The sequence below is a fragment of the Ranitomeya imitator genome, chromosome 3 (assembly GCF_032444005.1).
Source record: "Ranitomeya imitator isolate aRanImi1 chromosome 3, aRanImi1.pri, whole genome shotgun sequence".
NCBI classification, from domain to species: domain Eukaryota; kingdom Metazoa; phylum Chordata; class Amphibia; order Anura; family Dendrobatidae; genus Ranitomeya; species Ranitomeya imitator.
The window spans coordinates 788,290,615-788,315,136 of record NC_091284.1 but is presented as its reverse complement, the minus strand read 5'-3'; the positions used below and the strand labels follow the sequence as shown (position 1 = coordinate 788,315,136).

At 49.8% G+C, this 24,522-nt stretch overlaps 1 protein-coding gene across 2 annotated transcripts; it reads left to right on the top strand.

Annotated features, from left to right (window-relative positions):
* The first annotated feature begins 19 nt into the window (after window positions 1–19).
* Window positions 20–23,718, top strand: FAM76B (family with sequence similarity 76 member B). Of its 2 annotated transcripts, none has more exons than XM_069759178.1 (10): window positions 20–500; window positions 3,353–3,417; window positions 3,782–3,836; window positions 4,727–4,882; window positions 4,961–5,160; window positions 6,763–6,810; window positions 7,030–7,110; window positions 9,834–9,969; window positions 23,008–23,109; window positions 23,477–23,718. In XM_069759178.1, the coding sequence occupies exons 1-10, from the start codon at window positions 417–419 to the stop codon at window positions 23,564–23,566; spliced, it is 1,017 nt and encodes a 338-aa protein (XP_069615279.1). In that variant the 5' UTR covers window positions 20–416; the 3' UTR covers window positions 23,567–23,718. The 2 variants fall into 2 exon arrangements, with proteins under 2 accessions (XP_069615279.1, XP_069615278.1); XM_069759177.1 differs by having other exon boundaries at window positions 9,819–9,969.
* Window positions 23,719–24,522: the final 804 nt, after the last annotated feature.

The following is a 24,522-nucleotide window of genomic DNA, read 5'->3' as shown; positions in this document are numbered from 1 at the left end:
CTCCCGCGGCCCTTCCTTTGTAGTGATGCAGATTTGTCAGTTTCCGGTTACGGCTTTCTTGGGTTGTTTTTTCGTCCTTTTGTTTATTTCTTATTAGTGTTTTTTTTTTCAGGGCGGGAGGGCAGGACACAGAACCGGAGAGATAATGATATGCCCGAAGTGACGAGATAAAAAACGGAAAAGAGAGGAACCGGCAGCGACGTCCTCATCCGGTGGGCGGATTGTGTAAACGCCAGGGGGGAGCCGCTGAGTGACGGGGACAGAGGAGGAAATTCAGCGACGGGCGGGCGCCGGACACGAACTATCCAATTTCTGAGACGCCGCCATCCGGGAGGCAGAAATAACAGCGCAGCGTCTCCTCCGTGCCCGCAGCTGCGTCCTCAGCCCCGGCGCTGCTCCGTCACTGCGGCCGCAGGATGGCCTCGGCGCTGTACGCCTGCACCAAGTGTAACCAGCGGTATCCGTTCGAGGAGCTCTCTCAGGGCCAGCAGCTGTGCAAGGTGCGTGCTGAGGCCTAGTGCGGGGCGGCCGCCTGCCCTCTGTGGGCGCAGGTCACTGAAGGACGAGCACCGCCGCCATAATACACGTGATATCAGGACGGAGTCACATCACTGAGGAGCCAAGAGGTGCTGCAGCAAGTGCAGAGTAGAGGGTGACATGACATCTGTCAGCTGCTGCAGAACCTCTTTATGACTAATAGGGAGTCTTTGGTCCGCCGGGGTGGGATGTCACGAGGAGCTCTATATGGACCGCAGGGTGGGATGTCACGAGGCGCTCTATATGGACCGCAGGGTGGGATGTCACGAGGAGCTCTATATGGACCGCAGGGTGGGATGTCACGAGGAGCTCTATATGGACCGCAGGGTGGGATGTCACGAGGAGCTCTATATGGACCGCAGGGTGGGATGTCACGAGGAGCTCTATATGGACCGCAGGGTGGGATGTCACGAGGAGCTCTATATGGACCGCAGGGTGGGATGTCACGAGGCGCTCTATATGGACCCGCAGGGTGGGATGTCACGAGGAGCTCTATATGGACCGCAGGGTGGGATGTCACGAGGAGCTCTATATGGACCCGCAGGGTGGGATGTCACGAGGCGCTCTATATGGACCCGCAGGGTGGGATGTCACGAGGAGCTCTATATGGACCGCAGGGTGGGATGTCACGAGGCGCTCTATATGGACCCGCAGGGTGGGATGTCACGAGGCGCTCTATATGGACCGCAGGGTGGGATGTCACGAGGAGCTCTATATGGACCGCAGGGTGGGATGTCACGAGGAGCTCTATATGGACCGCAGGGTGGGATGTCACGAGGCGCTCTATATGGACCGCAGGGTGGGATGTCACGAGGCGCTCTATATGGACCCGCAGGGTGGGATGTCACGAGGCGCTCTATATGGACCGCAGGGTGGGATGTCACGAGGCGCTCTATATGGACCGCAGGGTGGGATGTCACGAGGCGCTCTATATGGACCGCAGGGTGGGATGTCACGAGGCGCTCTATATGGACCCGCAGGGTGGGATGTCACGAGGAGCTCTATATGGACCGCAGGGTGGGATGTCACGAGGCGCTCTATATGGACCGCAGGGTGGGATGTCACGAGGCGCTCTATATGGACCGCAGGGTGGGATGTCACGAGGCGCTCTATATGGACCGCAGGGTGGGATGTCACGAGACGCTCTATATGGACCGCAGGGTGGGATGTCACGAGGCGCTCTATATGGACCGCAGGGTGGGATGTCACGAGGCGCTCTATATGGACCGCAGGGTGGGATGTCACGAGGCGCTCTATATGGACCGGAGGGTGGGATGTCACGAGGAGCTCTATATGGACCGCAGGGTGGGATGTCACGAGGCGCTCTATATGGACCGCAGGGTGGGATGTCACGAGGCGCTCTATATGGACCGCAGGGTGGGATGTCACGAGGCGCCCTATATGGACCGCAGGGTGGGATGTCACGAGGCGCTCTATATGGACCGCAGGGTGGGATGTCACGAGGCGCTCTATATGGACCGGAGGGTGGGATGTCACGAGGAGCTCTATATGGACCGCAGGGTGGGATGTCACGAGGAGCTCTATATGGACCGCAGGGTGGGATGTCACGAGGAGCTCTATATGGACCGCAGGGTGGGATGTCACGAGGAGCTCTATATGGACCCGCAGGGTGGGATGTCACGAGGCGCTCTATATGGACTGCAGGGTGGGATGTCACGAGGCGCTCTATATGGACCGCAGGGTGGGATGTCACGAGGCGCTCTATATGGACCCGCAGGGTGGGATGTCACGAGGCGCTCTATATGGACCGCAGGGTGGGATGTCACGAGGCGCTCTATATGGACCGCAGGGTGGGATGTCACGAGGCGCTCTGCGGACCCCCAGGGTGGGATGTCACGAGGCGCTCTATATGGACCGCAGGGTGGGATGTCACGAGGCGCTCTATATGGACCGGAGGGTGGGATGTCACGAGGCGCTCTATATGGACCGGAGGGTGGGATGTCACGAGGCGCTCTATATGGACCGCAGGGTGGGATGTCACGAGGCGCTCTATATGGACCGCAGGGTGGAATGTCACGAGGCGCTCTATATGGACCGCAGGGTGGAATGTCACGAGGCGCTCTATATGGACCGCAGGGTGGGATGTCACGAGGCGCTCTATATGGACCGCAGGGTGGGATGTCACGAGGCGCTCTATATGGACCGCAGGGTGGGATGTCACGAGGCGCTCTATATGGACCGCAGGGTGTGATGTCACGAGGCGCTCTATATGGACCGCAGGGTGGGATGTCACGAGGCGCTCCATATGGACCGCAGGGTGGGATGTCACGAGGCGCTCTGTGCAGCCCCCAGGGTGGGATGTCACGAGGCGCTCTATATGGACCGCAGGGTGGGATGTTATTGGGCGCTCTGTGTGGCCCTGGGTGGGATGTCACAGGGCGCGTTGTGCGGCCCCCCAGGGTGGGATGTCATGGAGTGCTCTGTGGCCATTTAGGTGGGTTGTCATTTGGTGCTCTGTGGCTATTGATGTGGCTTATCAGTGTCTGGGACCCCTTTGATCTAGAGAAGGTGGAGAATGCCCCCTCAGCTCCATTCATTGCCTATAGTACTGGCAGAGATGAGGAGCTTTGTCCTCGGCTGTCTGCCAGTCTTGCAGATGGTGACTGGAGCAGAGATGTTTCCATTCGGACATTCTGATGGAGGGTCCGGCAGTCGCCCCCGGAGATCACTAATGCCATCTCTTATGATTTATGATAAGTGATATCATTGTATACGGGGTGATGACTTCCTCCGCACTCGGTGACCATGGCTGTAGTCTGACTTCGCTGATATTCCCGTATTGTTCTTCCTCCAGGAGTGCCGCATCGCTCATCCCATTGTCAAGTGCACGTACTGCCGGTCGGAGTTTCAGCAGGAGAGGTACGGACGGTTCGGCATTTTTCCTCTGGTTTGTAGATCATGAGTCTTATTTTAGTAATTTATTTGTAAAGTCCGAGGACGTTTTCCCGAGAGAACTTTCCTACCAGAAATTGTGTGAGAGCCGTGGCTCCATTTCAGCCTTCACCCCGGCTGTCAGCCTCCCCCTGTGTCACCCAGTAATCTGCGTACATACGTAGATGCCGTGATTACCCCACACACCGACCTGCGGGCTGATCTGCAGGTTTCTCCACTGACCCGGATTGCAGCGAGGCGTTCCCAGCACTTATATTAGTCATTAATAATGGCCGTGTACCGCAGAGGTTTCCTCCTCTCTAATGTCTTCATCCTTTTTGTCTTTCTCTAGCAAAACCAACACTATATGCAAGAAGTGCGCTCAGAACGTTAAGCAGTTTGGAACGGTAAGTCGTCCGTCTGTGATCGCCCATTTACTGGTAGACGTCCGTGTGGATCTATATCTGCTCATTAACCGATGTTGTGAGCTCACATTAGAGCAGGACACTTGCAGAGCACCTGCCGAATAGTGTGGGATATAACCTCAGTATCGCTGTATTTGTGAACGGCGCTGTAATACCCCTGTAAAGCACCACTCCGGTGCTTTGTTTTAGCACTGGAGTGATGCTACTCACATAAGGTCCTTGCACCTAGGCTTATACTTACATTTAACGTTTTTTGCTCCCGGCGGTCCGCCACAACACGGCGCAACCATCGCAAACAACTTTGCAGGATGTGTTTTTTCCCCTAAACGACGCATTGCGGCGTATTCAAAACAACACCAGTGTGAAAGTAGCCGAACTCTCCAGCTCTGTGTAAGGCTGAGACCTTCCATTGAGAAGTGACCTCCAGGTCGCCCAGCATAAGACGACCGGAGCAGCGCCAATAACGGACAACGATGGCCGGTGAGCATGAGACCAGAGACAGGGAACTTAGTGGCACCACTCCAGTGCTGTAGTGCAAACAAATGCTGGAGTGGTGCTTTCAATGTATGGCGTGAGACCCACCTCTGGTACCCGCACCTGTCCCGAGAGCAGGACCCCTTTTCTCATGCCTTCAGGGATGTTCAGCAATTTTCAAAGTCCCATTGACTTAAACGGCACAAGACGGAACCAGATGGGTGCGGGTATATCCTAAACATCATAGACTCAGAATAACGGATTCCTCATTGAGGGGGCTCTCCACGTTCCCGAGTAACACAAGGGCCCCTCGTCTTCACTCCCTCAGCTCGCCATGCAATGTTCCTTCTTGCTACACATTGTGATAATCCTAAATCTGTACCATTTCTTCTCCTCAGCCCAAGCCTTGCCAGTACTGTAACATTATAGCAGCATTTATCGGCACCAAGTGTCAGCGTTGCACCAACTCAGAGAAAAAATACGGACCTCCACAAACCTGCGAACAATGCAAACAGCAGTGCGCTTTTGACCGGAAGGAAGAAGGCAGAAGAAAGGTAGAACAGATCACACGATGTGGCGGCACCAGATTACATGATTACTTCTGATCCATTCACTTTTGCATCTGTCTCCAGGTTGATGGGAAGTTGCTGTGTTGGCTTTGCACGCTCTCCTACAAGAGGGTTCTCCAGAAGACTAAGGAGCAGCGGAAGAGCTTGGGCTCCACACATTCAAATTCTTCATCCTCTTCTCTTACTGAGAAAGACCAGCTTCACTCTAAACACCATCATCACCACCATCATCATCACCACCACCGGCATAGCAGCAGTCACAAGTAAGCGGCGAGATTTTACTTCGCAGTAATGCATTTGGCTGTAGGACCGATATGAGCGGATCGAGTCCCAGGACCCTGGCTCAGGAGTTTCTTCAGTATTCCGTGACCTCCGGGTGGGAGCTCGGTCATCTGCTCCTACCTGCTGGGATCCCGACACCTCTTCTGATTTCTAGGTCATTGTTATAATGTGACATTGCATCGGGCCTACTGATCGGCAGAGATGACTGCAGGTAGGAGGCGTTCACAAGGCTTCGGGCTACTGATAAGGTCACTGGACCAGGGACCTGAAAATCAATTCACTAATATATCCAGTAACAAGTTGAAAGTTCTGCTATTTCTACCAGTTCCATTGACCATGAATGGAGCAGAGCAAGCTATAAACCCGCACATGCTGCTAAAGCTTGTACAGAATTGTAGTTTAAAGAGGAATTCCCAGAACTGAAAGTTATTCTCCAACCTTGGAATCAGGAGATAAGAAACTGAACCGTGTGGGTTCTGCAGAGCCCAGTGTTGGAGGGAGTGGAGGTGCGTATGCTCTGCAGAACCTGTAGACATCGGGTTGTTAATCCCTCTGTTGATATGTCGAAGAATAACTTTCAATTCAGGGTATTTGCCCTGAACCCCTTCATGACATGCGCCGTACATGTATGTCACATGTCTGTTCTCCCCCTTTGATGTGGGTTCCGGCTCTAAGCCCGCATCTTTTTCTGCGCACATCAACTGACTTGATCAGCTGTCTTGGGTCCCTAACAGCCGCGGGTGGAATCTCGAATCTCGTTCCACCCACGGCTGTTATTTTAAATGTCGTTGTCCAGCCTTGACAGCAGCATTTAACATGCACGTGCCGGAAGCATGTCACAAACCCCGCACATCAGTGCCTGTGTCACATAACCGTCACATGCAACATTGCAATAACAGGTGATTAAAACATCACATCTACCTCTAGAAGTCTCAGCTTGGCACACAAAAAAATAGCCCTTACCTAGATTGCGAAAAATGGAGACACTACAGGCCTCGGAAAATAGTGCCCTGAATTTAATTTTTTTTTTTTTTTTTTTTAACAAACTTTGGATTTTTTTTTCACCACTTAGAAAATATGTACGTTATCATTTTTTTTTTTTTTTTTTTATTTATCTATGAACTCGTAATGACCTGGATAATCATAATGGCAGGACAGTTTTAGGATTTAGTGAGCATGGTTAAAAAAAAAACCTTCATACTATTGTGGAATTGCACTTTTTTTTTTTTTTTTGCAATTTCACCGCACTTGGAATTTTTTTTCCCATTTTCTAGCACACTGTATGGTAAAATCAATGGTGTCATTCCAAAGTGCAACTCGTCCTGCAATAAACAAGCCCTCACATGGTCATATTGACCCAAAAATAAAAAAAAGTTATGGCTCTGGGAAGAAATGGAGCAAAAAACCGACATGCAAAAATGAAAATTGGCTGCGGCGTGAAGGTGAATCTGCCATTCTCTGCAAGCCTTGACGGCTGAAGGGCATGTGCTTGTTTTTGTATCTTGATAAGTAGTTGTGTTTATTAGGTATATGTTTGGTAATAACCCAAAGTTTTTTTTTTTTTTTCTTCTCCTTTCCCATAGAATAAGTAGCCTAAGCCCCGAAGGAGACCAGGGAATCTGGAAGCAAAGGTACAAATCACTTATAAAATGCTTGTCGTGTCCTATATCTTGGCCCATTCATGTGAATGGGAGCGTGAGCTTGTGGCCACATATCGGCTGATGACTTGGGACCTCAACGATCCGCAGATGGAGGCTGTTTGCTTTGAGGCGTTTGTCCTGTTGGGGAATATCTGATATAAAGTCTGTGTATCATGTCGATCAGTGAGTTACAGACTCTTCTTATTGCAGTCATAAATCTACTACAGCAATTCAGAATGAAACTCCAAAGAAAAAGCCCAAACTGGAATCCAAGCCATCCAACGGAGAAAGGTACGTGTATCAAAGCTAAAGATTTTCTGTTGCACTTATAGTATGGATATGTGAGTATTTGTCAGAGATCTTCATTCCTGGGGCCGCTCCAACCCTCTAAACGGACCCCCAATATTCCATATTCCCAATAGTTGTGTGAATAACTTTGTCCTATACAGCTGCACATTCATTTTGTCAATCCGGCTTATGATCTTTTAACCCTGCTGTGGAACCATGAAAAAAAAAATCACTGCTTTGGTACCATGGGATCTATGTAACCCCCCAGGGTCAAAATTGTCATATTTCATTAAAATGAACATGCTGGCTGTTCAGAATAATCAAGTGTTATTCAGTCATCATTACCGAACACAGTGATGAAATCAAACGTAACTTTGAAGTGATTTATTTGTCATCATCAAACACAAACTGAAATTTATACCAAAATGCTTTACTAATAACTCAAAGTATTCAAATTCAATAAAAAATGCAGAATAACTGCAACTGTGTGGATTTTAGTAAAGACATAATGACAATGGATGATCTGGCAATAAATGTAGCCCTTGCATTCACTGCACGTCATAGCGCCATGTTCTTCACAAATGAACTTCTTGCAGTCATTGCAAAAAAATCTCTTCTTTTTGTCCTTCGATCGAGGCCAAACATGGCACAGTTTGCACTGTCCTGTAGCACTGCTGGTGTCACTTGGAAGTGACCAGCCATTGTTTATTTACAATTCTATTACAAAACCTGTGAATAAGCAGAAAATATTCAAAAATAAAATGTCAGACAAGAAGGCCATGTTCACACAGTGCGTTTTTTTTCCTGCGGAACCGCAGCGTTTTTGCCGCTGCGGTTCCGCAGCTGTTTTCCATGCAGGGTACAGTGTACTGTACCCTATGGAAAACAGGAACCACTGTGCACATGATGCGGGAATCGGGAAAAAAAGCCGCGCTGAATAGCCGCGGTAAAAAAGAAGTACCATGTCACTTCTTTTTTCGGAGCCGCAGCGGTTCTGCACCCAGTGACCTCCATTGTGAGGTCAAACCCGCAGTAAAACCCGCAGATGAAAAAAATATCTGCGGGTTTTACTGCGGTTTGTGGTGCCGAACCGCTGCAGCAGAAAGTGCGGGGAAGCGGGCGGAAGTGCGTGGGCGGAGTGTGGCTGCCCCCCCGTGCTCCAATCCCACCGCCCCGTGCTCCGATGCCCCCCCCCCCCCCCCGTGCCCTAATCTCCCCCCTTATACTTACCCGGCGTCCGTCCGGCCGTCTTCTCCCTGGGCGCCGCCATCTTGCAAAATGGCGGGCGCATGCGCAGTGCGCCCGCCGAATCTGCCGGCCGGCAGATTCGTTCCAAAGTGCATTTTGATCACTGAGATAGGTTATATCTCAGTGATCAAAATAAAAAAAAATAGTAAATGACACCCCCCCCCCCTTTGTCTCCCCCATAGATAGGGACAATAAAAAAAAAATTAAGAATTTTTTTTTTTTTTTTTTTCCACTAAGGTTAGAATAGGGGTAGGGTTAGGGTATTTTCAGCCATTTTAACTGCATAGAAAACTGCATTAAAAAAAAGGATCAAAAAAAGGACCTGCGTTTTCTGCCAAGAGCTGCAGTTTTTTAAAAAACAGTCCTGAAAAAAAAAGGATGGAAATCAGGAACGTGTGAACATACCCTAAGGGTACTATGGGGTTAGGAAAGTCCCAAACACAGAAAATTGAAAATAATTTTGAAACAACATTGAAAAACAAATTCAAAATATCATCAACATAAATAGAAATATGTTTCTTGAAAATACATAGGTCAATGTCTGAGACTGACCAGTTTTAGAAACATTTCAATTTATTCCGCGCTGGGGTCCATATGACCCCATGGTTCCACTGCAGGGTTAAGTTCAAATCGGTCAGCTCTTGTTTGTGGGAACAGTTAAAGGGGTTGTCTCATGATCTTTCTGCAAGAGTGCACTGCTCCCCTTGCTTCCTGCTTGCCGGTGGTGGCGGTGCATTCCTGAAGATTGCCAGTTCGGATAAACAGCATGTTTGAGCCTCCAGACCAAACTGTGCCCTCCGAAGAAAAAAGCAGAGGCAGCATCGTAAGACACACACTGAAGCTGGCTGCCCCCAGCGATCCTCCCAGCTGCAGAGCATGTGAGTGCTACTATCCTACCTAGGAGACTGTCCACCTCTGATAGAATGCAGGGGTGGCTGGTAACCTAGGCAACGAGCAGTACTCCGGATTGAAAAATGCATGTGGTTTTAATCAGAAGTGTATTGCCAGGTTGCTTGTTTTTACAAGCACTTTGCAATTTTACCCACTTAGTAAGATGACCCTTTTAACCCCAAGTACAAGCCTTCTCTACAGTCTGATCCACAGAATTAGTGGGGCAGAGGACTGTAGAATAAAAATTGAGCTCCATTGTTACTCTCCAAGGTCTTGTAGCGATAACAACATGCCCCCCTCTGAACCCCTGGCATTGGTGTCAGGTGAAGCTGCCGTGTCTGCTGACAGCGGTGATTGACTGCAGTGGTCACGCTGCAGGAGTGGCAGTGCTGGTGCCTAATCTGCTTCTGATTGGGGAGTTATTTTCTGCAGACTTTTGCTCCACTGCTGTCCTATGTGTTAGATTTATATATGTACTGAGACTTTATTTTCTGTTCCACCACTTTGTATATTTTGCTCGTATTACAGACGTCTTATTATTTTCGATATTACAATAAATGTTTAAATTCCAGCATGTATTATTTTAGTAGTTCAATCAATCAGTCGACGGACAGCGGCGGCACAGACAACTTTGTGCTAATCAGTCAATTGAAAGAGGAAGTCATGTCCCTGAAGCGGCTCTTACAGCAGCGAGATCAGACCATCCTGGAGAAAGATAAGAAGGTAAGCTACCTGCTGCTCAAGAGCGCCGCCTCTGGTGCTGTTCGAGAAAAACTCCCGCCCTAAAGCCTACACAACACACATACTGTAAAACTCACTGTCCTTCTGGCAGCAAAGGCACGTCCAGCAAAACGACTGGAGATGTGGCTAAGAATTGGATAATATTGATAAATCTGCACTTGTAATTACACATGTTTATTTCCTTTGTGTGTGTATTGGTACAACACAGAAAAAGAGAAAAGGGCAAATTGTACATAATTTCACACAATTCCAAAAATGATTCGGACAAAATTGTTGGCGCCCTCAACTTAATATTTGGTTGCACCCCCTTTGGAATAAATAACTGCAATCAATCACTTCCTATAACCATCAACAACTTCTTACATCTCTCAACTGGAATTTTGGACAACTCTTCTTTCGCAAATTGCTTCAGGTCTCTCATACATAAAAAAATAAAGGGAACACTAAAATACCACGTCCTAGATATCACTGAATGAAATATTTAATTTGCAAGTCTGTATTCACTACATAGTGGAATGTGTTGAGAACAATAAAACATAAATATGATGAATATAAATCAAAATTAATATCCCATGGAGGTCTGCATCTGGCATGATACGGAAAATCAAATTACAGGCTGATACATCTTCAGTGGAAATGCCTCAAGACAAGGAAATGATGCTCAGTAGTGTGTGTGACCTCTCTATAACGCCTCGGCATGCTCCTGATGAGGCAGCGGATGGTCTCCCGAGGGATCTCCTCCCAGACCTGGATTAAAGCATCAATCAACTGGACAGTCTGTGGTGCAACGTGACGTTGGTGGATGGTGCCGAGACATGATGTCTCAGATGTGTTCAATCGGATTCAGGTCTGGGGAACGGGCGGGTCGATCCATAGCTTCAATGCCTTCATCTTGCAGGAACTGCTGACACACTCCAGCCACATGAGGTCTGGCATTGTCCTACATTAGGAAGAACCCAGGGCCAACCGCACCAGCATATGGTCTCACAAGGGGTCTGAGGATCTCATCTCGGTACCTAATGGCAGTCAGGCTACCTCTGGCGACCACATGGAGGGCTGTGCGGCTCTCCAAAGAAATGCCACCCCACACTATTACTGAACCACTGCCAAACCGGTCATGCTGAAGGAAGTTGCACAAAGCAGAATGTTCTCCTCGGAGTCTGCAGATTTTGTCAAGTCTGTCACATGTTCTCACTGTGAACCTGCTCTCATCCATGAAGAGCACAGGGTGCTAATCTTGGTGTTCTCTGGCAAATGCCAGTCGCCCTTCACGGTGTTGGGCTGTAAGCACAGCACCCACTTGTGGATGTCATTCCCTCATACCACCTTCATGGAGTCTGTATCTGACAGTTTGAACAGACACATGGATGTTAGTGACATCCTGGAGGTTATTTTGCAGGGCTCTGACACTGTTCCTCCTAGGAGGAGGTAGCGGTCCTTCTGCTGGGTTGTTGCCCTGCTACAGCCCCCTCCATGTCTCCTGTTGTACTGGCCGGTCTCCTTGTATCTGCTCCCTGCTCTGGACACTGCTGATACCTTTTGCCACAGCTCTCATTGATGTGCCATCTTGGATGAGTTGCACCACCTTAGCAACTTCTGTGGGTTATAGACACCGCCTAATGCTACCTTTAGGGGTGAGAGCAATGACAAAAGTGACCAAAACAGCCAAAAAAACTGAGAAATGGTCTGTGGTCACCCCCTGCAGAACAACTCCTTTATAGGGGTTGTCTTGCTAATTGCCCATCATTTCTACCTGTCTGTTCCATTTGCACAAAAAAACAGGAGATATCGATTCACAGTCAGTGTTGCTTCATAACTGGACAAGTTGATTTGACAGAAATGTGATGTGTAGTTATATTGTGTTCCCTTTATTTATTTGAGCTGTGTATTTGAATGTGTCTTCTCCCAACAGCAATTTCTCGATCGCCTCTCATTGGGGGACACCGGAACCATGGATGTACGCTGCTGACACTATGCACTATCTTACAGGCAGCCCCGCGGCCAACTTCCTCCGGCGGCCACGTTTCTCTGTGGCGCGGTGGCCTTAGCAGGCAGCCACACTGTTTTCCCTCAGCGGTCGCCATCTTCCCGCCAGGCGCACTTCTCATTCCTCAGCGCAGTGGCCCTCTCTGGCGGTCGCGCCTCTAATTTAGGCCCTGGCTTCTGCCCGGGCCTACTTACGACGACGCCCACTTCTGGTTTGCTCGGGTGGGCGGTTTTTCTCCCGCCCGACAATCTTTCTCCCCGCAGTCTCCGCCCACCAGCGCCATCTTGGTGCTCCCGGGTGCACGGCAGATTCCGCCCGCGCCACACATCGCCGCTCCGCCCCTTGCAGAGCGCGCATTCTGGCGTCCTTCCATCTGCGTGTTCCACAGCCTTCCTGCCTAAAGGGGCTACTTCTCTGGAGGTCCACCGCAAGCCGACAGCTTCCTCCATCTGGAATCCGTTTTTTGTTTGCCGTGAGTAGCTCTGCACTGCAGACTGACACTCCGCTCTCCCCTAACCCTCTGGCATTTTCTTCAGGGACCCTTCAAGATGTCTACCTCTAAGGGAGGCCGCTCTCGTCCTCCTACTTCTTCCTCTACTTCTTCTGCCTTAGTCAAATATTTTGCATGTTCGTCTTGTAACGGCAAACTTCCCTCAGGTCAGTCCTCTCCACTCTATCAGGCCTGCAGCAACCCGATTGTTCCCACCGCCCAGGATCCCCCGGCCGCTCTGCTTGAGTGATACCTCCACCCCAGGTTGGGCTTCCTCTCTGTCACAATCGGTAGCGGATCTAACTCTGGTGTCTCAAACTCTTGTGTCCGTGCTGGATCGATTACCCCTGCAGTAGCCAGCGGGTCACAGGAGCCTCCGTCCGAGTCCTGCATTCTAAGCCGCAAAAGGTCCAGACAGGAAAGCCGGTCTGAGTCCTCTTCTCGTTCCATCTCGCCTCGCCTTCTCTGCGGTCGGCTTCCTCCTGGTCCACCTCCCCTGAGTCAGGCGAGGCGTTCTCTGATGCGCCCTCGGAGGATATTTCGGAGCTGGATTCTAACCAAATCGCTGCCATGAGGGATATGGTTCAGAATCTCATTGGAGCGATAAATCAGACCTGTGGCATCAAAGATACCTCTACGGAACCCGCAGATCAGGCGGTTTCGTTTAGACGGGTTAAACAACCTTCCAAGTTTTTCGCTCCTCACCCTGAATTCGAGGAGATCATGACCAGAGAAAGAGAATCCGACCAGACGTTTTCAGAAGGGAAAGCGTCTTGGCGTTTTATATCCCTTTTCTCCAGAACTTACTGCCAATTGGACTGATTCTCCTTCGGTGGATCCTCCAGTTTCCAGGCGGTCCACCAACACGTCCTTCCACTGTCCGGAGGAGCATCTCTGAAGGATTCTAACGATAGTCATAGAATCCTTTGCAAAGTCAGCCTTTGAAGTGGCCGCAGCTACTCTATGCCCGGCTTTTGCTTCCACTTGGGTTTCAAAATCCATATCCAAATGGGCCAAACAACTCCGTCGGGGCATTCTGGATGGGGCTCCACCCGGACAGCTGGCGGAGTTTGCAACCAGATTTCTCACGCGAGTGAATACCTGGTCTCCGCCTCCCTGGATGCCACGTCTTGTGCAGCTCAGGCGTCCAGCAATGCTGTTGCCATCCGCCGGACCAATTGGCTCAAGGCCTGGCAGGCGGATTTGTCTTCTAAAAAGTCCCTTACCAGCCTGCCATTTCAAGGTTCACGTCTATTTGGTTCTAAACTGAACCAAATCATTAAGGACGCCACCAGGGGCACAAGTTCTCTTCTTCCCCAGTCTAATTCTCGTCGCCCTCCTCCTAGACGGCAATTTCGGCCCTTTCGTCGTTTTGCGGCGTCAAACTCCTTTTCCCAGCAGCAGCAGAGGCCACAGGCACGTCAAGAGAAGACAGTATCCTTTAGACCCACTCCTTCCTGGCGTTCCCGATACTCCCAGGGTAGATCTTCCAGGACTGCTAATCAGCGGTGGACGCCGCGATGACAGCACCCATATAGGCTGTAACTTTTCTCTCTGGATATCCAATACTATATTGGTAGCAACCTCCGGGCAGGCCATATAGCCACTTGAATCTATACATTGTCCCAGTAAACGTTACTGATGAAGGTCCAGCTGTGGGACCGAAACGTTTTCTGATTTGGGATAATAAATCTTTCGTTTCTTCACACCACAAAGTTGAGTGCCGAGTTTTGTATTATTTGCTGATTACGGTTTGGGAACCTACCCGTGCACCTCATACGGTTGTGCACACGTGTTTCTAACTACTGGAAGATCAACCTCGGCATGACTCGCGGCAAGACCCCAGCTCACTTCCCAGGCTGGGCAGCCGTCTACTTTTCTTCAGGGATTTCTGGATCTCCTCAGTAGAGGACGCATGCGTGAGGGAAGTTGTATCCTCTAGATACAAAATAGTTTTTCACGACCCCGGGATCGTTTCTTCGAATCACGACCACCAAGGGACCCCGCTCTAGTTCCGGGTTTCTTCAGCCATCGTTTCTCTCCTCAAATCTGAATTAATCGTTCCCGTCCCAGAAAAAGAACAGTTCACAGGTTTCTATTCCAATCTTTTTGTGGTACCGAAAAGACGGCAAGGTTCGTCCCATTCTGGATCTCAAATTGCTGAACAGGAGAGTTCGTCTGAGACACTTCAGGATGGAATCCCTTCGTTCGGTAATTGCTTCCATGGAGACTCAAAAATTTCTGTGTTCCATAGATATTCAGGATGCCTACCTCCATGTCCTGATATTCCCAGGACGTCACCGATTCCTGCGCTTTGCGGTGCTCCAGGACCATTTTCAGTTAATCGCCCTGCCGTTTGGTCTCGCAAATTATAGCGGCGCTGATAGCCATCTTAAGGGTCAGGGGACTAGTAATTTCTCCGTACCTCGACGACCTCCTCATCAAGGCTCCGTCCGTTTCTCAGGCTCACGAGAGCCTGTCCATCGTCCTCTACACTATAGCCCGCTTCGGGTGGCTTGTCAACAACAAAAAATCCTGTCTTGTTCCTTCCCAGCGCCTTGTTTTTCTAGGCATGATCTTCGACACTCGTCAGACCAAAGTTTTCTTTCCCGAGGACAAGAGATCCATCCTTCTTCGGAACGTACACTTGCTCCAGGGTCCTCGTCTTCCCTCCTTCCGATCGGCCATGAAGGTTCTGGGGAGGATGGTAGCAACATTTGAAGCGATTCCCTTAGCCCAATTTCACTTATGACCTCTTCAGCAGGCCATCCTGTCACAGTTGGACAGGTCTGTCTTGTTCCTGGATCGTTCGATCCGACTCTCTCCCCGGGTCAAACTGTCCATCATCAACTGGTGGCTGTCGTCACCTCTCATCTCCCAGGACAGGTCCTTCCTTCCAGTTCACTGACAGGTGGTGACGACGGATGCCAGCCTGCTCGGCTGGTGCACGGTGTTTCGCCACCTGACTGTTCAGGGTAGGAGTCTTCTCTGCCGATCAACGTCCTCGAGATTTGGGCCATCTTTCTCTCCCTTCGTCACTGGGAATGGATTCTCAGGGGTCTTCCTATCTGATTCCAGACGGACAATGACACGGCGGTGGCATGTCAACCATCAGGGGGGGGGACTCGGTGCGCCTTGGCCGAGGTATCCAAGATCCTCCTCTGGGCAAAAGCAACGGTTCCGGTGATATCCACGGTGCATATCCCCGGCGTGGACAATTGGGCCGCCGACTTCCTCAGCCGCGAGGGCTTCGTGGCAAGGGAATAGTCCTTGCATCAGGAGGTCTTCCATCAGATTTGTCTTCAATGGGGGACTCCGGACGTGGACCTCACTGCGTCCCGAATGAACAGAAAGGTTCCTCGGTTCGTCTCCAGGTCTCGCAACCCTCTCGCAGTGGGTGTCGATGCTCTGGCCATTCCTTGGTCGCAGTTCAAGCTCCCATATCTGTTCCCACCCCTTCCCTTGCTTCCCAAGCTGTTGAAGATCAAGGTGGAGGGGGTGCCGGTCATTCTGATCGCTCTGGATTGGCCCAGGAGAGCTTGTTTTGCGGAGATCGTCAATCTTCTCGCAGACGCCCCCTGGCGCCTTCCAGACAGGCCCGATCTGCTGTCTCATGGTCCGATCTGCCACCCGAATTCTCGGTCGCTCAGTTTAACGGCGTGGCTATTGAGACCGCAGTTCTAAGAGCGTCCGCCCTTTCGGACCGGGTGATTCACACCATGATCCAGGCTAGGAAGCCTTCATCTTCCAGGATCTACTATCGTACCTGGAAGGCTTACTTTAGTTGGTGCGAGTCCAACCGCGTTTCACCTATGTCCTTTTCCCGGCCTTCCATTTTGGCCTTCCTTCAGACGGGACTGGATTCGGGCCTTGCTCTTAGTTCCCCAAAGGGCCAGGTTTCTGCGCTCTCTATCCTTTTTCAGAAGACCTTATCTTCTCGGCCACAGGTTAAGACCTTCCTTCAAGGAGTAGCCCATGCTGCCCCTCCCTATAGGGCCCCTGTGGATTCATGGGATTTAAATCTTGTGCTGGACGTTCTGAGGGGTTCCCCCTTTTGAGCCTCTCAGGGAGGTTTCCCTGTCACTTCTATCTTGGAAGGTGGCCTTTCTTGTGGCCATAACTTCTATCCGCCGCGTTTCCGAGTTGGCGGCACTTTCTTGCCGACTTTTTTTCTTGGTTATCCACCAGAACAAGGTGGTCCTCAGGCCTCCGCCTTCCTTCCTTCCTTCCTTCCTTCCTTCCTTCCTTTCCACCTTTCACCTCAACGAGGACATTGTTTTGCCTTCCTTTTGTCCAGCTCCTATTCATCCTCTGGAGCGATCGTTGAACAAGCTGGACCTCGTAAGTGCAGTGAGGATCTACCTGGCTAGAACAGCTGCTTTCCGGAAGACTGATTCTCTTTTCGTCATTCCCGATGGCACACTTAGAGGCCTGCCGGCTTCCAAGGTGACTATAGCTCGCTGGATCAGAACGGCAATTTTGGAGGCTTACCGGGTCAAGAACAGAGTGCCCCCTCCTGGGATAAAGGCTCACTCTACCCGGGCAGTCGACGCCTCCTGGGCAGTGCACCACAGGGATTCCGCCCTACAGCTTTGCAAAGCGGCAACCTGGTCTTCCATCCACACGTTCGCCAAATTTTACAAGGTCCATACCTACGCTTCGGTGGAAGTCAGCCTAGGCAGAAGGATCTTACAGGTGGCAGTGGTGAGTCCTCTGACCTGATGGAAGTCTGTTTTTCCCACCCCAGGGACTGCTTTGGGACATCCCATGGTTCCTGTATCCCCCAATGAGAGGCGATAGAGATAACAGGATTTTTGGTTGCTTACCGACCGTAAAATCTGTTTCTCGGAGCCTTCATTGGGGGACACAGCACCCTCCCATATTATTCAGTTCCTGTTGTTCTGTGTTTTATGACTGTTCTCATATTTGTGGATATGTTTCTACCTTATTGTTTTTCTCCTACTGCTTTCTCACTAACTGAGGTGCATAATGCCAGTCGGTGGGGTGTACACTGCAGAGGAGGAGCTAACTTTTTTTTGTGCATAGTGTCAGCCTCCTAGTAGCAGCAGCATACATCCATGGTTCCTGTGTCCCCAATGAAGGCTCCGAGAAACAGATTTTACGGTAAGCAACCAAAAATCCTGTTTTTAAGATCTCTCCACGGGTGTTCAATGGGATTTAGATCTGGACTCCTTGCTGCCACTTCAGAACGCTACAGTGCTTTGTTTCCATCCATTTCTGGGGGCTTCTTGAAGTATGTGTGGGGGTCATTGTCCTGCTGAAAGACCCATGACCCAGGACACAAATCCAGATTTCTGACACTGGGCACTACATTGCATCCCAAAATCCTGTGGTAATGTTCAGATTTAATGCTGCCTTGCACACAGGCAAAGCACCCAGTGCCAAAGGCAGCAAAATATCATTGAACTTCCACCATGTTTGACTGTAGGTACTGTGTTCTTTTCTTTGTAGGCCTCATTCTGTTTTCGGTAAACAGAATGATGTGCTTTAATAAAGAGTTGTATCTTAGTGTCATCTGTCCACAAGACTCTTTCCCAGAAGGATTTTGGTTACTCAAGTACATTTGGCAAACTGCAGGCTAGCTTTTTTATGTCTGTCAGCAGTAGGGTCCTCCTAGGTATCCTGCCACAATGTTTTATTTCCTTCAAATGTTGATGGATAGTTCGCACTGACACTGATACATCCTGAGTCTGCAGGACATCTTATATTTCTTTTGGCACATGATTGAGGCTGCTTACTCACCACCGTACTAAGGAGATTGGCTACAGTGCCATGTGTTGTAAACTTCTTGATTATGTTGCGCACCGTGGGCAAAGGAAGATCAAGATCTCTGGAGATTGTTGATATTTTTTCAGCAACAATTTTTTTTTTTTTTTTTTTTTTTTGTCGTCTTTCTGTTCTCCATGCTTAGTGTATCACACACAGTGAAAAGATTGAGTTATCTTCTCCCCTTTTTATCTGATTCAGGCTTGATTGTCATATTGTCCACCCCTGTTACTTGCCGCAGGTGAGTTTGAACAAGCATCACATGCTTGAAACAAAGTTGCTTACTCATAATTTTGAGAAGGTGCCAACAATTTTGTCCAGACCATTTTTATTTTTTGGTTAGGGGGTGGGGTGGGTGGTGGAGATATATCCAATTTGCCTTTTCTTTTTTTTTTTCTATGTATACTGTATTGGAACAACACACAAAAATAAAGGAAATAAACGTGTAAATACAATACATTTCTGGGAGAAATGCTTCATTTTCTGGAACAATTTCAAGAATGCCATGCCTGAATATGAAAACATACAGCATGTTAAAAAAATTTGTGTGTGAATATTGTCTGTGCAATCTTGTACTTTCTAGTAGTGCAAAACTAGCTTTTGCATATTGGAATACTACCGTAGTTGCTTTCCAGGTGATATTTCAGTTTATTTAAAAGCATAGATGTCATTCAGGAGATTAAGTGACACATTACAAGTCCTACTGACTTGTGGGATTTCCTTCTACAGAAAACTTGTAAGGTGTCACACATACTTGGCTACAATTCATCTATCAGTGCTTCTCTTGCTTCCTGGCTTATTGGAGCCCCTCTAAAACCCAGAAATACCAGGGTGAAGGGTGTAGCGCACACAGGGACGAAGTCTCATTCACTGGTTTGTAACGTTTTAATTTTTTTTCTCGCTTTATTGGGGGACACAGGCAACCATGGGTGTATGCTGCTGTCGCTAGGGGGCTACACTATTCAAATAAAGAAGATGTTGCTCCTCCCCGGCAGTATACACCCTCCGACAGGCACCAGGCAACTCAGATTTTGCTTAGTGTTTGTAGGAGGCGGACCTGGATCTAACCCCAGATCCGCATTTCTTTTACAGGGATTTGTTGTGTGTTATTAATCATTTCCCCCTTTCTTTTTCAGATACTTTCTTCAGGGTAACAGGGTGCAGTTTTATCACCCTGTTTTCCCCACTTTGAGCGACCGAGAGAGCAGTGTGGTTTCACCCACATCGCACCCTCTCGGACCCGCTGGGCAGGACTTCGTCCCCTGTCACCCCTTCGGGTGTTCAGGGTGACCTTTTTCTCGGTGGCCAGTCCTTGCCCGTTTCCCCTCCTCATCCCTCTCCTCGGAGTGGGCTGAGAGGAAGATGGCGGTCACTTCCAGAGACCCTCTCCCCCTGTTTAGGGGTTGACGCCGTCTTCTGCGCCGGAGTTCATGGCGCGGGAAGGAGGACTTCATTCCCAGGACCCTCTCCTCGAACAAGGGCTCCTGACGCGTTCCTCAGGTAGGGAATCTTCAATCAACAAGCGTTCATTTAGTGGGCAGCCCAGGATGGCGAACGTGCAGAGCCAGTAACCCCCCCCCATCGATCTCTTAGGAGGGCTCACCTCTGCTTTCTATGGAGTCACCTGTTAATCTTGCGCCGCTCCAGTCAGAGCCGATCTTGTCCCTTAGGCAACTAGCGCGGCAGGTGTCTTTAATTTTCCCCCCTTCTTTCACACTCCGGCGCGGTGCGTGCCTTTTTTTTTTTTTTTTGTACTCAGGCAGCCTTTCGGCGCCCGGCTGACCACGCCCCCCCTGCGGCATTGTCCCGCCTTGTGTCCCCGCGGACACGCCTTCCCCGGAGTCTCTCTCGGGGGCGTCTTTTTCTCTTTGGAGTTCCTCCCTCCCTTCTGCGCTTGGACACACCTACCTCCGTCGCGTTGTTCCCGCGCTCCACAGGCGGACTTCCTCTTCCTGCTGCGTCTCCTTCGCATCGCGTGGGACACGAGGATCCCTGGGGGACACAGATTCCTGCGGCTGCCGCTGTTTTTTCGGTAGGCTTGGCGCTACTGCTCTCTCGGCTCTACTCCTCCCTGCAGTACGTCTCCGCGCCTGCGGTACAAGGTAATACCTCTACCTATATCCGACCCCGCACCAGGCTATTCCACTACGGTCATCCACTAGGTCTGCGCTCACTAAAGGCTCCTTGGTCTCGGGAACCCTCTGTCCCTCCGCCTCGCCATGAGGGTTCTGGGGGAAATGGTCGCTTCTATGGAAGCGGTCCCCTATGCCCAGTTCCACTCCCGTCCCCTCCAGCTGGCCCTTCTGACTGCCTGGGACAGGAACCCACTTTCCCTGGACTGCCCGTTTCGCTTCTCTTCCAAGGTGAAGCAGTCTCTCAGTGGACGCTGTCCACCTCCATTCTGCGCGGGAGGTCATTTCTCCCTCCCCACTGGCAGGTTATCACCACCGACGCCAGCCTCCAGAGTTGGGGAGCGGTTTTTCTCCACCTCATGGCCCAGGGCCGCTGGACTGCTCAAGAGGCGTGTCTCCCTATCAACCTCTTGGAAATCAGAGCCATCTTTCTAGTCCTCATCCGCTGGGAGTCTCTCCTCTCGGGAAATCCGGTCAGCTTTCAGTCGGACAACGCCACAGCCGTGGCTCACATAAATCATCAGGGAGGGACTCGCAGCAGACAAGTCATGACGGAAGTGGCAAAAATTCTGTGTTGGGCGGAGAGCCACGTTCCCTCTCTATCTGCCGTCCACATCCCAGGGGTGGACAATTGGGAAGCCGACTAAGTCGCCAAGGCATCATGGCGGGCGAGTGGTCTCTCCTCCCCTCAATCTTCAGCCAGATTTGTCAGCGGTGGGGCGTCCCAGACGTCGACTTAATGGCCTCCCGGGCAAACCACAAGGTTCCCCAGTACGTTTCCAGATCTCTGGATCCGATGGCTGTCGGATGCGATGCTCTCGTGATCTCGTGGGCCCAGTTCCAGATGCCCTATCTGTTCCCACCCCTCCCCTTCATCCCAAGGGTCGTAAAAAAGATAAAGTCGGAAGGGGTCCCCATTCTCTTGGTAGCTCCAGATTGGCCACGCAGGGCCTGGTATGCGGAACTAGTGAACATGCTATCGGACGTTCCATGGAGACTACCGGATCTTCTTTCGCAGGGGCCTTTCTAATTCTCGGTCTCTGAATTTAATGGTATGGCCGTTGAGGCCACGGTCCTGAAGGATGCAGGCTTTTCTCACAGCGTCATCCAGACTATAAGAGCGAGAAAACCGGCTTCCTCTCGTATCTACCACAGATGTTGAAGGCCTTTTTCCGATGGTGCGAGGACAACAGTCTGTTTCCTATGACCTTTTCCCTTCCATCCCTGAGACCTGGCCTCCCTTCCTCAGGTGAGGACCTTTATTCAGGGGGTCGCTCATATTATTATTATTATTATTATTATTATTATTTATTTATATAGCACCATTGATTCCATGGTGCTGTACATGAGAAGGGGTTACATACAAGTTACATATAGCTCCCCCTTATCATCCTCCTGTCGAGCCTTGGGATCTCAACCTCGTGTTAGCCGCCCTCCAGCATGCGCCTTTTGAACCGATTCAGGACGTTTCCTTCTCGCTTCTATCTGGGACGGTAGCCTTCTTGGTCGCCATCACCTCCATTAGAAGAGTGTCGGAGCTGGTGGCATTATCCTGTCGTTCTCCCTTTCTAGTCCTGCACCAGGACAAAGTGGTTCTTCGACCGGTTCCTTCCTTTCTACCAAAGGTAGTCTCGGCCTTTCACATCAATGAGGACATCATCCTCCCTTCCTTGTGCCCTTCCCCGGTTCATCCCTTGGAGAAATCTCTTCACAAGTTGTATGTGGTCAGGGCTATCCGGATTTATCTTTCCAGAACTGCTCCCTTTCGTCAGGCCGATCCTCTGTTCATCGTCTCGGAAGGGCGTCGAAAGGGGCTCCCCGCCTCCAAGTCCACAATTGCTCGTTGGATCCGTTCTACGGTTCTGGAGGCATACCGTGTCCAAGATAAACTGCCTCCTTCGGGGATGAGGGCTGTGGGAGCTTCCTGGGCAGTTCGTCACCAAGCTTCGACCTCGCAGGTTTGCAAGGCCGCAACGTGGTCATCCATTCACACCTTTGTAAAATTCTACAAGGTGCATACTCAGGCTTTTCAGGACGCGAGCCCGGGTAGGAGGATACTGCAGGCGGCGGTTTCTCACCGGCCGACCTAACTCCTCTTTTTTTTTTTCTGCAGAATATCCCGCCCTAGGGACTGCTTTTGGACGTCCCATGGTTACCTGTGTCCCCCAATGAAGCGAGAAAGAGAGAGAGATTTTTGGTTCTTACCGTAAAATCTTTCTTGGAGCCTTCATTGGGGGACACAGCACCTTCCCTTGAAGTTGTACCGTGATGGCCAACGTGCCGTTGTTGTGGGTTGGTACATAGGTTGAGTTTCATATTACTTGTTCCTAGTACTGTTTTTGCACCAACTGAGTTGCCTGGTGCCTGTCGGAGGGTGTATACTGCCGGGGAGGAGTTACTTCTTTATTTGCATAGTGTCAGCCTCCTAGCGACAGCAGCATACACCCATGGTTACCTGTGTCCCCCAATGAAGGCTCCAAGAAAGATTTTATGGTAAGAACCAAAAATCCCTCTTTACAGCGCTGGCTATAAAAACCTTTTAAATGAGCATGGTCTCGGCCTCTGTATTTTACAAATAATTTTTTTTTATGTTATCCACTCACTGAAATTATTTTTATTTTTAGCTTACAGAGCTAAAAGCGGACTTCCAGTACCAAGAGAATAATTTGAGGACAAAGATGAATGGCATGGAAAAAGCTCATAAGGAATCTGTGGAGCAGATGCAGGTATGGCAACAATTACAGGAGTTGCAAGAGTGCACCGCTCCCCTGGCTTCCTGCTTGCAGTGCTGGTGGTGGCGGTGCACTCCTGAAGATTGCCAATTCGGATCAGCAGCATCAGATCATGGACTTGTCCATCTTTTGAAGGATTCCTCTGCTATCACAGGGCTCCAAAACAATCTTGTCTCCCGCTTCTCTGCTCCCATTCACCTCAATAGGAGCTTGGTTTCAGTACCTAGAATTCATGTCTTTTCCTCCTTTCATAAATCAATTTGTAGCTCAAAAAAGCTCATATTTCCTCAGCTGCTGATCCAGACATTGGCCTGCAATATAACCTGACATTTATCAATTCTGTTTTTCATCTTTGTTTTAGGGCAAAAATCGTGAATTGCTGAAGCAGGTGGCAGCTTTATCGAAGGGTAAAAAATTTGACAAAAGCGGCAGCATCCTGACCTCTCCTTGAGGGCCTGTTTTAGCATGGAGGACTCGGTTTTTTGGGATTTTTATTTTCTCCCTCTTATTCTGTGAAGCCCTTAAAAAAATTATATAGTAATAAGGGAATATTTTAAACTTTTTTTTTTTTTTCTAATCATTGACCGGACTCATTAATCAATTTTTAAAGGCAAACCAACTTCAGCCGGCTTGAAGACGCCTGGTTGTTTTTGCAAAGGCCAATTTATCGAATGTGCGTCGCTGCAGTAACGCCATTTTCAGAAACTTATACGGCAATAAAAAGTCTAAAAAAGAAATAAAACTCCGAGGCAGCCGTCGGCCTTTGTTTTTAATAAACGGCTTGTATTTGTAGCAAGTCCATGACATCTGCTGTATTTTTTTTTTTTTTTTTTTTTTTTTAAATCGCATATTTATAGATTTTATTTTTGTGTGTGTTCGGTCGTCTAATATCACACCAGGATCCTTGCTGGATGAAAAAAGAAAATTAACAGAAGTCCTTGTAAACAGTCCCCCATCTATAGGGAAACCAGTCACGGTGATGTTTCCAGCTTCCACTGGACTTGTAAGAACTAGTTGGCCCTCCGTATGGGAAAAGCAAATTCCTAAGGGGTTAGTGTCCATGATTGTCGCCCAGTTGTCCCTGCCGGGCGCGGGTGTCTGTGGCAGTCTCAGGGCAGGTACCGGCAGTGTTATACAGCCAGCAATTAACTTTCAAAACAGCTCTTTAACCACTTAAATGCTGCAGTCCGTTCCTGACAGGGGGATCTAAGTGATGCAATCCCCTTGGGGAGGCCGATGAGGTCTATCTAAGGTGACCACCTCCATCTCTGCCATCTTAATACCACTAAGAAGCTCGGGCTGCAGCTGGGCTTCATATAGGCTATCGGTAATATCCCCATGTATTGTAATACTGGATTATCGCCGATTCAAGCCCTTAAAGGGACACTGTCACCTGAATTTGGAGGG